The sequence below is a fragment of the Clupea harengus genome, chromosome 10, assembly GCF_900700415.2.
Source record: "Clupea harengus chromosome 10, Ch_v2.0.2, whole genome shotgun sequence".
NCBI classification, from domain to species: domain Eukaryota; kingdom Metazoa; phylum Chordata; class Actinopteri; order Clupeiformes; family Clupeidae; genus Clupea; species Clupea harengus.
This window is the reverse complement of record NC_045161.1, coordinates 12,128,871-12,144,143: the sequence shown is the minus strand read 5'-3', so window position 1 is coordinate 12,144,143 and position 15,273 is coordinate 12,128,871. Positions and strand designations below refer to the sequence as shown.

The 15,273-nt window shown below is 42.6% G+C and overlaps 2 protein-coding genes across 2 annotated transcripts; both read right to left on the bottom strand.

The window, feature by feature from the left end:
- Positions 1–157: 157 nt before the first annotated feature.
- LOC105910708 (N-acetyllactosaminide beta-1,3-N-acetylglucosaminyltransferase 3) lies at positions 158–7,381 on the bottom strand. Its single transcript, XM_012839435.3, has 2 exons — positions 7,096–7,381; positions 158–2,035 (listed from the first exon to the last, which is right to left on the bottom strand). Exon 2 carries the CDS (start codon positions 2,029–2,031, stop codon positions 859–861), a length of 1,173 nt encoding a protein of 390 aa, XP_012694889.1. The 5' UTR covers positions 2,032–2,035; positions 7,096–7,381; the 3' UTR covers positions 158–858.
- A 3,767-nt stretch (positions 7,382–11,148) lies between these two features.
- Positions 11,149–15,242, bottom strand: LOC105910709 (potassium voltage-gated channel subfamily V member 2-like). Its single transcript, XM_012839436.3, has 2 exons — positions 13,409–15,242; positions 11,149–12,246 (listed from the first exon to the last, which is right to left on the bottom strand). Exons 1-2 carry the CDS (start codon positions 14,717–14,719, stop codon positions 11,974–11,976), a joined length of 1,584 nt encoding a protein of 527 aa, XP_012694890.2. The 5' UTR covers positions 14,720–15,242; the 3' UTR covers positions 11,149–11,973.
- Positions 15,243–15,273: the final 31 nt, after the last annotated feature.

Below are 15,273 nucleotides of genomic sequence, written 5' to 3'. Positions count from 1 at the left end.
CATTGACCTGTTCGTCTAGTTTACACATAATCTATATCTGTCCTCATAAGACAAAGCTCACATGGATATGAAAACTGCATTCATGTTGATGGGAGAGAATACAGTGCAATGCATCGTTGCCGTTTCAACATTCTGTCAATAAACTCAAGACCTGATGTAACATAGAGTGAGGTTATTACTCTTGAGTAGGGCTTTATTTTACTGCCGGCTTTTCAAAGCCGGCCACTGGAGAAACAATCAATTATACATTTTAATAGCAAAACATTTCTTCACATTGTCTGTCCAAAACAGCAAAATGACTTCTTTATCACCGTCTTACCACACCCTGAACATCAGACCTTTTTAAAAAGATCAACCCCTGGGGATTCAGATGATTGTCAATCCATTACCTTAATGTAATAAGATGTCATGACAAAACTTGTCATGTTGGCATATCCACCATTCTCTGGACAGAGTATAATTGACATTAAACCTGTCCAACATGCTCCAAACACTTAACATCTCACTCTTAAATTGCACATAGAATGGAACCGATCATAATCACAGCTCAATCAAACATTAACTGATTAATCCTTCATTAACATTAACAGAATTATTAACTTCAGCTTCCACACAAAGTGAGACCACAATGAGTGCACAAATCAGGTACATTTCTCTCCAATGATTTTCATTTTTCAGTGTATAAAATCTGTCATCCAGCCATACTGTCCATAACATTCGTCCAAATCAGAATTGACATCCATAATCTTGAGCCTAGTCCAAGACATTTATTACTGATTAACATTTGATTCAATCAAACATTATTAAGTCCCCCCAAAGAGAAAAATGGAGATAAAATAAATAAAATCTGGGCTAAAGTCACGAGACCTGCGAACCGTCACATTTCAGATTGGGTTCATTTATCCGGTTCCACATGAGGTATATCTGGTGTGGCAAGAATCTGTGGACCAGGAGAATCTCCCGGTAGTAGCAGGGGTGATAGGGGTCCACCTTGGACGAGGGCACAGGGAGCCCCGCTGTTCTGACCCCAAAATGAGACACCGGCTCCAGCCCTGCCTTCTCTAGACACATGCCCATGTAGACATCATCAATGGGCAACAGGGGGATGGAGTGGGACATCTGGTATATAATGCGCAGTGTGTAGCCAGAGAGAATGAACCCCCCACCTCCACAGTACGGAGGATAGGACTCGGACTCCTGCACCTGCACGGGCACGTAGTACTTGCTCCACTTCTCGCGGATGGGGCCCACCCACCGGATCAGGTGGCCCACGTACAGGTGCTTGTTGCCGTCGTTGTCGTCAGGCAAATCACGCAGGTACTCCACCATGTTGTCGGTGTTGGCAAAGATGTCATCGTCGCCGTTGAGCATGAAGTGGGCGCCGGGGCAGCGTTGCTCCATCCACTCCATGAAGAGCACCTGCTTGAGGGTGAGGTTGAAGAAGGTGTCCTCGAAGTCCCACTGCAGCACGTCGTTGTACTGCTGGTTCTCCAGCTGCAGCATCTTGTTGAGCCGCTGCCGCTCAAAACCCGTGTCCGACACACCGGAGATGAAGATGCGGCGGATCCACCTGCCCCGGTGCTGCCGCTCCTCCGCCCACGTCTTGCGCAGCACCTCCCGCCGGTCGTAGTTGGGCGGCGAACTCTTGATGACCAGCAGCAGGAAGACGTTGGACGAGCCCTGCGGCCCGCCGCACTTGTCTGGAACGTCCAGCAATTTGGGGAAGTGGCGGCAGTGGCGGTAGAACAGGAAGTTCTTAATGTGCTGCGGCAGCGAGGCAAAGCCAGTCACGTTGACCATGGAGTCATTGCGATCGCAGGCTGGCTGCGGCAGGTTCTGAGCAAGGGCTGGGTCCAGGACGTCATCATCGGGGGAATGAGTCACGTCTTGCTTCTGTACACTGGGGAGCTGCCTTTGGGAGATGTCTGAAGTGACGTCATAGGAGGAATTGTCCTTGTTCAAAATGACTACCAGGCAAAGGGTAGCAAGCACTAAAGCTGCAGCACAAATGCTGCGCAAAGATATCCTCATTGCTCTGTAGGAAAGAAAATAAACAAACAAGTTAAGTCAAATAGCTGTTATCCCAAGTCTGTGAGTTTCTGTGTGTGTGTGGGTCTGAATAAGTGAAAAGGGGCCTTCTCTACAGTAATATACAGCTTGTAAAAAAATGAATGTTTTTAAATGGCACTGTCAATCCTACATTAATCAGAAGACCTAAAGAGTTTAATATGCAAATCATCATATGTAAGTCGGCTACAGCATTTCATTGTTCACTCGTAAGCTTCCCCTGCTTGTAAATGAGGCTGCACACAGTGCAGTGACAGAGACAGCTAGCATTGAGCATGTGAGTGCACTGAATATGTAAGCACAAAGGGTGTGGCACACCGTTACACTGAATGTTTCTCTCATGAGGGAAATATCTACATTCAAAAGAGTATTTTATTCAGTGGCAGCAATATTCTTGTTTTCAAAAACTTTTTTGTTAGTTATAAAAAAATAAATAAACAGAAGACAAGGCCAAGGCAAACATGACTAACTGTTAATCACAATCATAAATTCAGTGGAAATCTAATTTCTTGGGAAGCCTCCATAAGCAGATAAGGATTGTGATTTATCATAACAGATAGTCATGTTTGCCTTGGGCTTGTCTTTTGTTTATTTTGTATTTATTTTTTAAGGGAGATTGGCATTGGTAGGTTCGGAAGGTATATATACTGTATCTAGATATTAAGATTACATGGGTGTCAAAAGAGAAAACATTTTTGTTTTCTTTTTTATTTCTATATAGCCTATATTATGTATGTGTTTTGTTCCTCGAGTTTGCTTTGGCAATGCTGTTTCTTATGTTCATGTCAATAAAGCTAGTCTATTTAAATTTAATTGAACTGAGAGAGAGAAAAACCTTCACTTGACAGACCACTTGGCCATCAGTTCAGCGTAGGCTAATTATTGGTGTAAGGGCTATCTAGCTTGAGTTGCTATACAGTTGTTTTTTTAAACTCAGCTTTTCATCTAGGTGCGTGCATCTTCCAACTTTGTGTGCACTTTGCAGTCCTTGATTACCTCTATGCTGCCCCTGCAAAAATGTGTTTGAAAACCATACTAAATATAGAGCATCGACATTTATAACTGGACAGGGGTATACACTATCATAATAACATGTATAAATATAAATATAAATCCTCCAGTCACCAGTCAAACTCCTCAAGTTCGCGGACACCACCCTCATTGGGCTTATCTCTGGTGGGGATGAGTCCGCTTACAGGTGGGAGATTGACCATCTGGTGACCTGGTGTGGTCAGAACAACCTGGAGCTAAATGCTCTGAAAACAGTGGAGATGGTTGTAGACTTTAGAAAGAACCCAGCCCCACCCACCCCCATCACCCTGAGAGACTCCCCAGTCGACACTGCGGAGTCCTTCCGCTTTCTGGGCACCATCATCTCCCAGGACCTCAAGACCAAAAGAGCTCAACAGAGGATGTACTTCCTGCGGCAGCTGAAGAAGTTCAACCTGCCAAAGGCAATGATGGTGCACTTCTACACCTGCATCATCGAGTCCATCCTCACCTCCTCCATCACCGTCTGGTACGCTGCTGCCACTGCCAATGACAAAGGCAGACTGCAGCGTATCATCCGTTCTGCCGAGAAGGTGATTGGCTGCAATCTTCCATCTCTTCAGGACCTGTTCGCCTCTAGGACCCTGAGGCGGGCAGGTAAGATTGTGGCCGATCCCTCCCACCCGGGTCACAAACTCTTTGAGGTTCTTCCCTCCGGCAGGAGGATGCGGTCCATCAGGACCAAAACCTCACGGCTGCAGTTGGCCTTATTAACAAGGCCCGGGACCCCCACCTGACCTGGACTCTTATCCCACCCCCACACCCTAAGTCTGTGTTACATTAACACACATTACATCGCACATTGCTCATTCACATTGCACTCCTGTTTTGCTTTTTGCACTCTACTTTCCACTTTACTTTTTTTATATTCATTGTTTATATATTTGTATCGTATATATTGTGTCTTTTTGGTTCTTATGTGTAGTACTTTTCTTATGTGTAGTACTTATTTGTGATTTTATGTTATGTGTAGTACTTATTGTGTTTCTATGTTTTTATGTTTTATGTTTACTGTATGCACCTTCACACCAGAAAAAATTCCAAGTAGGTGTAAACCTACTTGGCAATAAATCCCATTCTGATTCTAATTCTGATAGTCACAAGCTACGATCATCGGGGTCCAAGCAGATTTCATTAAGAATTTACATCACAGGCATATATTGGCTGCTGAATTTTGATTAGCCGTTGGCAACCATTTTGTTGAGCAAGCTAAATGGAACTTGAGATTCTTAAATATGTCAGCTGCAGCCTCCTCCTATGAACACAATTTCACGAATTTTGGCATGTGTCTAAAGAATGTGGTAGTGATGCAGGGTGTTACATTTTGTGAAGTTTGAACCTTTACATCACAGGATAGTGGCTAGTGATGTGCTAGTTTTTTGCATTGAACATCATTTGCTAGGTGGCATTTCCTATTTCAGGGGGCGCTAGCACTAAGGGACATGCTCACCACAAACCTTATATTGCGTATCAGCCAAGTGGGGCTACAATCACGGCACATTTTACATGGATCAGTGAAGTCTAAGTATATGATACCGTCGACAAAAAAATCGGTGAAAGACAACAACAAAAAAAACACTATATCGGCTTGACAGGACAGAGGAACATGAACACAAATAGTAGTGGTTCTTTTTATGGGCCAGGAAATAACCATCCTAGGCACGTTTGCACCTCAAACTATTGGGTGTTAACATGCATGGCTAAGAGCTTACCACTACTGCACAGGTCTACATGATTTACAGTCAGTCTTTAACTGTAAACTCTAAGTTTAGCTTGAATTTCCCATATTACTTGGTTTGTTACTGGAACTTTTTAACAGGGCCAACCAGCATGCTTTGCACAATGGTTTTGGAGGTGTTTAGGATGAGAGCATAAGGCATTAGTAAAGATCTATTGCCCTTCACATCATCGCGCTATCGCGATATTGCCAATATGTAAGGTTTATCCAAGTGCAACTTATATAGGCCAACAGAGTGTCAGTGCTCTTCTTGCACACAAACAAGATCATTACTACACAGAATCCACATCATAAAAAAATACAAATGGCATGCACAAAAGTCACACCAGTTACCCCAAACTCACACCAGTAACACCAAAGTCACACCAAAGAGCAGCTCAAACAAGCCAAACTGACACTGAGCACAAAGAAAGACAAAGATCAAATTTGAATGTCCGCATACTATAACAACTAGGCCTAATAGAGAGAAAGGGAAGGAGAGGAGAACATTTACAAATAATAACTTATGTTGGGTGCGACAACTTTATCCATTAACAATTTTTTCCTAAAATGTTTATTTTTGTAAGAACCATCACTTCCTAAAGTAAGCAGGAAGTAGTAGTGTGTGGTAATTGCACAAAACTGTTCAGGCAACATGCAACAGTGGAGAAGTCAGTAGTTGACAATAATTAGTTAACATATCTGTCACAATTTTAAGCAGTAATGTACTATAGTTTTGATGGCGCGAATGAGGGAAATACTATGGGTCAAGAAAGGAATAACAGATTATTGTTGGATTTTTTTTTGTACATCAGCGGACAGGCTGTGTGGATTTGACATATCTGTGGTTCTCTCAAAATGTTATGTGATACATATCATCACCCAAAAATCACTCATCACTCTTCTTACAGTTATTATACCCAATGTAACACATTTATTATCAGAAACTGCACACTGCTTTGGCTACAAATCACCCAAATGTGTTTGCACACCACCTTTCGGGTACGAAAACATGTTATTCTGTTCATCATCTTTATTAGGATTCACTCAGCAGTTTGATAGCCAACTGTGTCGCCCTCATTTTGCAATCTATAGCAAACAGCACTTGCCAACTCACGTCAGTAACATTTAATCTACTCGACTGCGTAGGCCTATCAATCCAAAACATTTTACTGGCATGGGCGTACGGGCTTACTTTAAATTAGGGCAGAGACGCTGGATGGGATCAGAAAAGTGACGAATGGAAAGTTATCCCATTTCTTATTTCGTTGGCCTCATACCAAATGGAGTCATGTCTGCCCTTAGCTGGAGTGCCCTAACAGGAATTGAGCTGTGAATACCGGTTAGGCGCTGCCCAATTTAAAACTTAGGTTATGTCATAGAACATTTTAAATAGGTTTATCTGTACACTGTGTTTGAGACCTTGTTTTCTCATTGATACATATGTTACTGGAACAGTTACAGTGGTTAAATCACAAGGCGAAGATACAAGTCAAATGTAGGCTAGGGTACAACTATATAGTCACAAACAGATTATACCACAGACAGTAACTTTTCACTGATAACTACTAGTAAATAGCAGCTAAATAGTATACACTGTGTGTACGGCAAAAGTAGCCTACATTGTTCGTTGTCTGGCACAAAGACAACGCGTAACACGTTGGTAAATGTCATCAGAGGAACAGGAAATGTTGGGTGTGTACAGTTTGACGATAAGTGCCTAGTTTTCTTGACATGCTTACGCTATTTAGCACGAGCGGTGTCTTTACAACTATATTGTATTATTAGCCTAGCAAATCAAAAAGGAAATAAAAACTGAAAACAGAAATTACGTTTGGGGAATTTTGTTTGTGTGTTCCTGTCTTAATTGAATGGCCGAGGTTTATGAAAATCGTCAGAAACATTAAGCTCATCAGAATACATATTAATCAGGCCAGAAAAACAGATGTCAATGATAGGTTCGACTCTCTCAAATGAAAGCCCACTGGGTATGGCACTGGAAACTTTCGATTTCCTGAAAGAAATCAGTCTATTTAGCAACATCTTCGCTCACACTTTATCTATAATGTCTAGACGAACGGAATAGCTTATGGCGGGCATTCTCCGATATAGATGTGGTTAACCCTATCCATCCAATAGTTTTCTGTTCTTTAAACACAGAGCTTTGTTTTAAGGCAGTCGTTTACAACCCTATTGCATAGATTGGGCTATGTAGGCTAAAAACACAAGACAGAGACAGAGTGACTTCAGAGACTAACTACCTGTTTCGTAGATGTTGAGGGGACCTCCAAGCAGTTTCGCTAGAAATGAGTCCTTGATTAATATAGTTGGTTAAATTTACATGAAACTTAGGTTAGAACAAACCCAAACTATATGACTGTGTTTGTTCCATTGTCCCAGAGCCTTCTCTCTGAGCATCATCACTGTAATCACCGTTGCCACTGTAATCACCGTTGCCTTATTCCTGGTTAAAGCAAACTCAAACCCCAATCCCCAAGCGAGTGTTGTTACACAGTGTAGCATACCGGCGCACAAACTCAAAACACGTTCACAGAGAGAGGGGGCGGTAGCAATTGAACAGGGGTATTTAATGTTTGAGGCAAGAACACACCTCGTAAGTGCCGATTTCGTGCAACAAAGAACACCTATTCTTTCCTCTTATATTGTAGGTGACAGCATCAACTGATGTACATTTTACCATTCCATACATTACTAAATATACTATAGAGGCGATATTTTTTTCAGAGCTTTTAGATTTTTTCCTAGCTGCTGGGAATGTCATAAAACAGTATTGCACTCACATGTACCAGACCTATTGTCCTTTAGGTAACACCATCACGCAAGATGCTGGAAAAGTTATCAAAACATTCAGTAAAATACAAAAAAGAGAGTTGTTCTATGATGGGGTGGGGAAAACAAAAAGAAATCAGAGAAGGGAAGTGTGAAAGGACACAAAATCATTCATCTTGATTTGTCACAAGATGACACACATTCATATGAATAATATGCACAATATAAATGGAAACACTTTGGAGTGTTCTTTGGCAGTTTAGATCGCTAATTCCAAATAGATATTGGCCTAGTCTCTCTCATAGCCAGAACGCTTTTCATAGAGGGCAACAAAAGAGCCCCTGGGATTGACGAGATTAAACGTACATCAGGTTAATCTACCAACAGTTTTGTGTTGAAGCCAAAATTCCCAAAGAGACAGGCATGCAACAGCATGGTGTGTTTATTGTAAATATCAGTGAAAAAAGACACCGTCTAACATTTCTGTCAGTCCGTTCTATAGGACATCAGGTGCTGGATGAATGGGTGAATGGGTTATGAAAAGAGAGAGTGATGATCTGCAATTACTGTGTTTCAGTTTTGGAAATCATTTTATCATTTATTTCCAGCATTTGACATTCTGCTGTCTCTCTGTAGAATCTTCGGCAGAATGGAAAACTATGCTTTTGTGTCCTCTCTGCTGGCTGACAAACTGGTAGTGCAAGTCATAAATGTAAATTAAATGCAAATCACTCAAATAAATGTGATAGGGGCCCTAAAGGCAATTTCACAGTCCCTATTGCAACCATTCTCATGGCAATGCAAAGAGAAATTAAATCTGCCATTGTTCTTCTACAGAATCAGGTAGCAGTCCTGCGCAGAGGGAGTAGCAGCGACCTCTCACCAAAACACATTTATACTTCTCGGGAAAACGGCACCACAGACAATTTTATTGTTTTTCAGCTATACAAATAAAATTTAATTCAGTTGCCATGTTTTTATAGGGAGCCTCAAAAGCGCAAGACGGTCCTTAAGTAAAGAGAATAAATAGCCCCCCCAACTTTAGAAACCTTGTGCAAGTGGCAGACTTATATGAATAAATGTATTTTATATGCTTCTAATGTAATGCAGTGGATGTTTTATCGGAAATATCATGTTGGCTCAAATTCTGTCCCTCTCCTTCGTGTATCCCCTAGCAGGGTTCAAATACTAGTCTTTGAAGCAAACCTACCTGGGCCACAACCAAGCCAACAGAACCAGCCTGGGGTGTGTTTCCTGAAAATGTCACTGAACAACTACCATAGTTAATTGATAGAGACCATCATTTTGAACATTCTTGTGTCACAGTATTGGTGCTGTACTCTGAAATTTTAGCCCAGTGCTTCTCAGCACTGTGTGCTTGTACTGCACAAGAGGGGAACACAATCTTCAATCTGCTTCATCAACTAGTTTGTTGGATGACTGTGAGCAATGATGTACTTTGAAGTATGATAAACTTCTACCACTTTTGCCTTTCCGACGTCTGTGTAATAAGCTGACACTATTGTCTGGCAACAGTGAAGGGGTTTTCAATTGGTGGTCCGCAGCCACCTGGTGGTCGATGAAGGCATAGCAGGTGGTCCCTGACCATGCAGTTAATGTAGTTTCACTGTAGGAATCACTATTAAACACACATTTCCTTGTATAAATTATTGTTTGTGAATAATCAAATTAATCTAAATATATAACATTTAGAAAAGCCAATGATACATCCAGGATTAAAATTGTGCCCATCTGATCGGTCCCCTCAAGAGTCCGGTCTTCAGGTTGCTTCTTAATCAGAATGGTGGTTCCTGGGTCACAGGCAGTTGAAAACCCCTGCTCCATACCTTTAAAGTAGCAATAAGTTGTGTTCCAAAACTAGCAAGCTAACTACCTTAAAGGCATTCAAAAACCTTGCAAACACCACAACAGCCCAGCTGACACTTATAGAAGCTTGTCAACACACTAACTGGTGTCTTTTGGCAGTATAGCTGGCAATGTCGTGCTGTGAAAGCTTTTCTTCCATTTTTGCAGGGTGTTCCAGCCCAGAACAAAGAACTACATAGGGCATATCCTGGATGGCTAGTGGGAAAGACACAGGTGTTTATCTGTCCTTCACGTGACCATATGCTGTCAAAAGGAATTTGAGGATGGTACCAAAACTAGTTGCCTAAAAAAGCATAAAGTGTCAAATTGTTGCATAGTGTTTTTTTAAGTGGCAGAGCATGCTTGGTCACACTACCAAAGAAAAGTGGCTAGACTGGAACATCCAAACATACAAGTTCATAAACTGGAAGAAACAGAACCCAGTGCCACCCACACAACAGCAAACAGAGCAGACCATGGTTTATGATACGATGAAATGAGATATGTGAAGGTAGCAGCTGTTGTATTACATGCTCCAATATATAATCAGAAAATCATCTGAAGCAGAGATGAGAAAAGAGGAGAAACGGCTCATTGATCCAACATATTTGATTTGGCACATGGAAGTCAGCATATAGACTGTAAGTTTAGAGGTTGGATGATCTGGACGGATCCAGGAAATGTGATGTAACAGGCAGAGCCTGCAGGGGAGCAGAAGAATACTGGATTTTATCTTATGCAGGCCGTGACTTGACTGTTTTTTTATTCAAGTACAGTAACTTTTTTTATCTTCTCATTGTTCATATTATGAGTAGCCCTTCATGTCAAAAAGTAGTGGCACTCAACTATTGTTGGCCATCTTAGCATGTGGGTGCTTATTTGTCATCGTAACTTGGACTGTTTTTTGTTGTTGGTTTTGTCTGTCTTATGTAGCATGACTAGTTTCATGCCTTGCTGATGTATGTAGAAAGCCACACAAACAGCCCATATTAGGCTGTGTGGTATAACAACAATAGTTTTTATATAGCTGTATGCTGCCTGTTCAGGAGATGTGGATGCATAACCTTTCACATAAAATCTGAAGAGCACTGAAGCTCTTGACATGTAGTCAGTCTGATAACAGATTGTGTGGCACCTCTCCCTTAGTAAATTAAATGGATTTGTGGTGTCAAACATTTGATTACATTTCCGTTGGCATACACTACCCATAATAACTTATCTTTGAAGGCAGCCAGTCTGCTCTAAGAGTAGAGTGTGGTTCAGTCTCCAGCGTCGCCGAGGTCAACAAGAGACGACTCATGTTAAAGGCGTTAAATAACTAAAAAGAACATTTCTTTTGGTAAACAACAGGATGAAGTGTACATCTTACTGGGACAAAAAAGTAGGAACTGACAGATGCTGTTTTAACAACATAACAATGCTATTAAGACAGTTGTCACTTTGTAATACTGTGTATCTACAGAAAGCTGATGTGCATAGGTATTGTGTAAATGCACAGGTATTAAGAAACGTGTGACGACGGTCACCACTTTGCACCTGTCTTCAATCAACCCCATCTCAGTAATGATTTAATGATGTAAAGTAGTCTGTGTATCAGACAGGCATTTACTCTCACAACCCTTTGAGGAAGTAGGACTGCGACAGTGTTCCCTTTTCCCCATTGCAAGGCAGACTTTCTCCAGCGTCAGCGGATTCCAGTACTGATCCGTGACAATGAACTGAAGCTGGGAAATGAAATCTCATGACGCATCCTCATAAGGTTTTTCAGTTCCCTTTTATTCTTCATTTGGCACTGTGTGAAGCTTCCCTGTGTATCATCTGGCTCCTTCTATGAGATCTGACCTTATTGCAGCTTTAGTACTATCTCCCAAGTGTCATGCTGGTAACCTGAAATAATCAGTCAATCCAGTCTCTCCAGCGTCATGAGATTTCATTTCCAAGCTTCAGTTCATTGTCGTGGATTTCTTGGGGAAAGATGGGGAAAAGGGAACACTGTCGCAGTCCTACTTCCTCAAAGGTTTGTGAGAGTAAATGCCTGTCTGATACACAGACTACTTTAACATCATTAAATCATTACTGAGATGGTGTTGATTGAAGACAGGAGAAAAGTGGTGACCGCCGTCAGGAGCCTAACGCGCGCAAGGCTATGAGTCATACTGAGAGAGATCAGTGGTGTTATAGGGCACATTCTTTCAATTCTCACAGTTCTCACTCTGTGTAGGAACAGTGCACTTCTCCTGAAGCTCACTAGAGTTTCCTGTCTAATTGTGTTCTCTTCCCCCTTCCCCCTGTTTTTTCAAGGCTTGTGCCATTGTGACAAAAGAGAAGGACAGGGAAAAAGGTTTAACAAAGCAAAACATAAAAAAAAAAAAAAAAAGAAAGATAGAAAGAAAGAAAAAAAAAAAGACAAGGAAAGACAGGACAGGGAAGAAAGGAGGAGACAGAAAAGAAAAACCTGAGAAAATAAGCAAGTTCATCCAAGCTCAGCTCGGCCTGTCGCTCTCCTCTGCTGCGGGGTGGAAGCACACATCAAGCCGACGGCGCAGCCGAGCCTTGAGCTGCACGCCTCGCTGCACGCTGGCCTGTGTGTATTCCTGTGCCTTCAGCTTGGCGTAGTAGTCCGAAAATTTGTTGAAGAGGATTGAGATGGGCATGCCGTTAAGGATGATGCCAAAGGAGATGCAGCCGAACGCCACAAGCCGACCCAGCACGGACATGGGTACCACGTCTCCATAGCCAACAGTGGAGATGCTGACCTGTGGGGCGGAAGTAGGCACAAAACAACCGGTCTAAACCTTCACTTAGATTACCACAGAAACCTGCTGCTAAATGGCTTTAGACATCACTTAAACACTGACACCTGCTGCTATGATAAAGACAAGAGATCAGGAATATATTGAATAGATCTCATGATAATTACACTAGCCTTTATTCAAGCCAACATGGTGAGAACACGTTATGCATCTCAACCATTGATTCGTGAATTGTGCTTTTTTTAATTGTGCACATGAAATCCTCTCCAAGAGACTGGATGGACTGATTATATCAGGTTACCAGCATGACACTTGGGAGATAGTACTAAAGCTGCAATAAGGTCAGATCTTATAGAAGGAGCCAGATGATACACAGGGAAGCTTCACACAGTGCCAAATGAAGAATAAAAGGCATCTGAACACACTTACGCCCCCGGAAACAAAAAAGGAACAACCTTATGAGGATAAATCATAATGAATGACTTCTCTGGAACAACACCACATCGTGAACCAGTTATGCAAAACGCATTTGTACAACAATGTTTACTGCGGTCATATAATGCAACCACTAAAACAACAGAAACACCTGCACTGCAGATATTTGTTGTAGGCAAATAATGTGAAGATATTTACACAATTTAAAAGTTTATTGTAATTGCTTATTGCCAATGTTTGACATTAAACAAGGAAAATGAATGAAAATACTACATACAGAATCTTCTGGTAAAACAAAGAGGGTATTTAGGATAGAATCACCTTTGATATCTGCAAAAAAAAACTCTTTTGTTTAAAGCACAAGTACTAACATGCAAGGACGACATCTGCGCTCATAATTATCCTTGAAGGACTTAATCTGGGTCTTTACATATGGTATCCACGGAAACATAATATCATCCGCAAAAGGATTAATAAACATGTAATCAGATTACAGACATAGCAAACTAAGCGATGCTTTAAGGGATCAACATGCAAATCTTTGAAGAACAAATGTGACTTCTCCCAATCATTCCCCCTTCCACTCACAGTGTAACCAACAAGTAGCATACATATATACATTTCTGAGGGTCTTAAAAAAAACAATGTAATTTACTGGGATTAACAGCAACCAAGACCGTCCAAGCACACAACAGGGATTACCAGTAGGGAGTGGTCTACTGTTACTCACCGCGGCCCACCACCAGGCATCAGGTATGCTGCTGAAGGGCGTGCCAACTACCTCACGCTCTACTGAGTGCATGAGGGCAGAGAATGTGAAGATTCCCATGGTGATGAAGAGGAAGAGGCAGCACACCTGCTGGTAGCACTGGCGCAGCGTGAAGCCAAACGCTTGCATGCCCGTAGAGTGGCGTGCTAGCTTCAGTATGCGGAAGATGCGCATCAGCTTGACAATTTTCAGGATCTTGCTGACCTTGCTGACGCGTGCCATGGTCTTCAGGTCGTCCTGGGTGCTCAGGTCCTCCGGGTCGCTGAAGGCCTCGAAGATCAGCTGGATGAAGTAGGGCATGACGGCCACCAGGTCCACAAAGTTAAGGGCGCTCTTTAGAAAATGCTTGATGTCACAAGTGGTGAGCAGCCGGAGGAAGTATTCAAAGGTGAAGAAGAGGATGGAGAAGATCTCAATACACTCAAAGTAGTTCTTCCCATACATGGCCTCGCACTTCAGCTCCTTGACTGTGTTGAGGGTCATGGCGACGATGGAGATGAGCACGAACAGGCTGGAGAACACAGCAAAGGCCTTGGCTGACAAGGAGGAGTAAGGGTTCTCCATCAGGTCCCACAAGGACTTCCGAATGCCCCCCAAGAACATGTTCTTGAAGCCCTCCTCGCTAAACTTGTGCTCGATCTGTGCCATGAGCTCCCCCTCCACCTTGAGGTAGTCCCTCAACTCGTCCAACTTCTCCTCAAACAGGATGCGGCAGCAGCGCTGGGTGTCCTTCAGGCTCACGCCCCAGTACTGCATCTCCTCTTCAAAGTTGATGGGGCACAGTTCCTCCATCACCCACAGCACACCACTGTTGTAAAACTGAAAGATGTAGTTGAAGAAGACAGGGTCCCGGTCGAAGAAGAATTCGTCTGTGCAAACGCAGTAGTCATCGCAGAACGCTAGTTGCTTACTGCGGTCTGTGCAGAGGGCCAGCGATCCAATGCGCGTGTTTGGGTACCTGATGACCATGCGCTTGGATATGAGGAAAGTCCTACCGCCAACATTGAGGTTCAGCATGTGTGCTGACTTCCTTGACTCGGTTTTGGCACCAGACCTTTTCGCATTCAACTCTTGAGCCGTGGGCAGCACGGTCTCGGGGGCAGGGCTGTCCAGGTTGTCCATGGAATTCCATGCCTTAACCGAGCTATCCTTGGAGAACGGGAATGCTCTCTCCTCATCTATGGTGCATGAGAAGCTGTCCGTGAGCTTCAGGTTGGCAAATAAAGTGGTGCGCCTCTTCTTCAGCTTCTTTGCAGGGTTCTGAGTATCCATTGTGAAAGGTATATCTTTGCAAGTAAATCAGTGAATAATGATTAATTCTCAGCTTAATTACAGAGGCAAGTGAAAGGGCTGAGTCACTATAGGGTCACCTGGGAGGCATCCTCCAGGCCGAGGCCAACCTTCAGTATCAGCCCCATGAAAAAGAAGCGAGGACTGTAGGAAATATGAAAGCTTCTCCCTCTCCTTGTCTCGTTAACTCTGGCTTCCGTGGGAAGGAGAGGGGAAAGTCATTCTGCCTTTGCTGGCCCTGAAGATCAAGACCGTCTGTTAAGAGATTTTTCCCCTCCTTTCCCCTCTACCTCCCTCCCCTCTTCCTCAGCTCACATTTAATCTTATTGCCATCCTTCCTGTCTTTCTTAAGCACAGTTCCAAATACAGTGGTCAGGGATTAGAGCACAAGAGCATTTAGGAATTGCAACCTTGGATAATGATAGTGGCTTTAAAACAGGATTCATTTCCAACTGGTGACAGCTTTCAAAAATTATTTAAATATTTACATGCTATTTTTTGCAAATTTGTGAAATTCTACTCTTTTTTTGCAAATT

Bases quoted from the DNA above. Each gene is read 5' to 3' on its own strand.
- LOC105910708 (XM_012839435.3), bottom strand. From the start codon at position 2,031: ATGAGGATATCTTTGCGCAGCATTTGTGCTGCAGCTTTAGTGCTTGCT.
- LOC105910709 (XM_012839436.3), bottom strand. From the start codon at position 14,719: ATGGATACTCAGAACCCTGCAAAGAAGCTGAAGAAGAGGCGCACCACT. The intron at 12,247-13,408 runs GTGAGTAACAGT...TCCGCCCCACAG, and splicing joins ATGCCTGGTGGTGGGCCGCG to GTCAGCATCTCCACTGTTGG.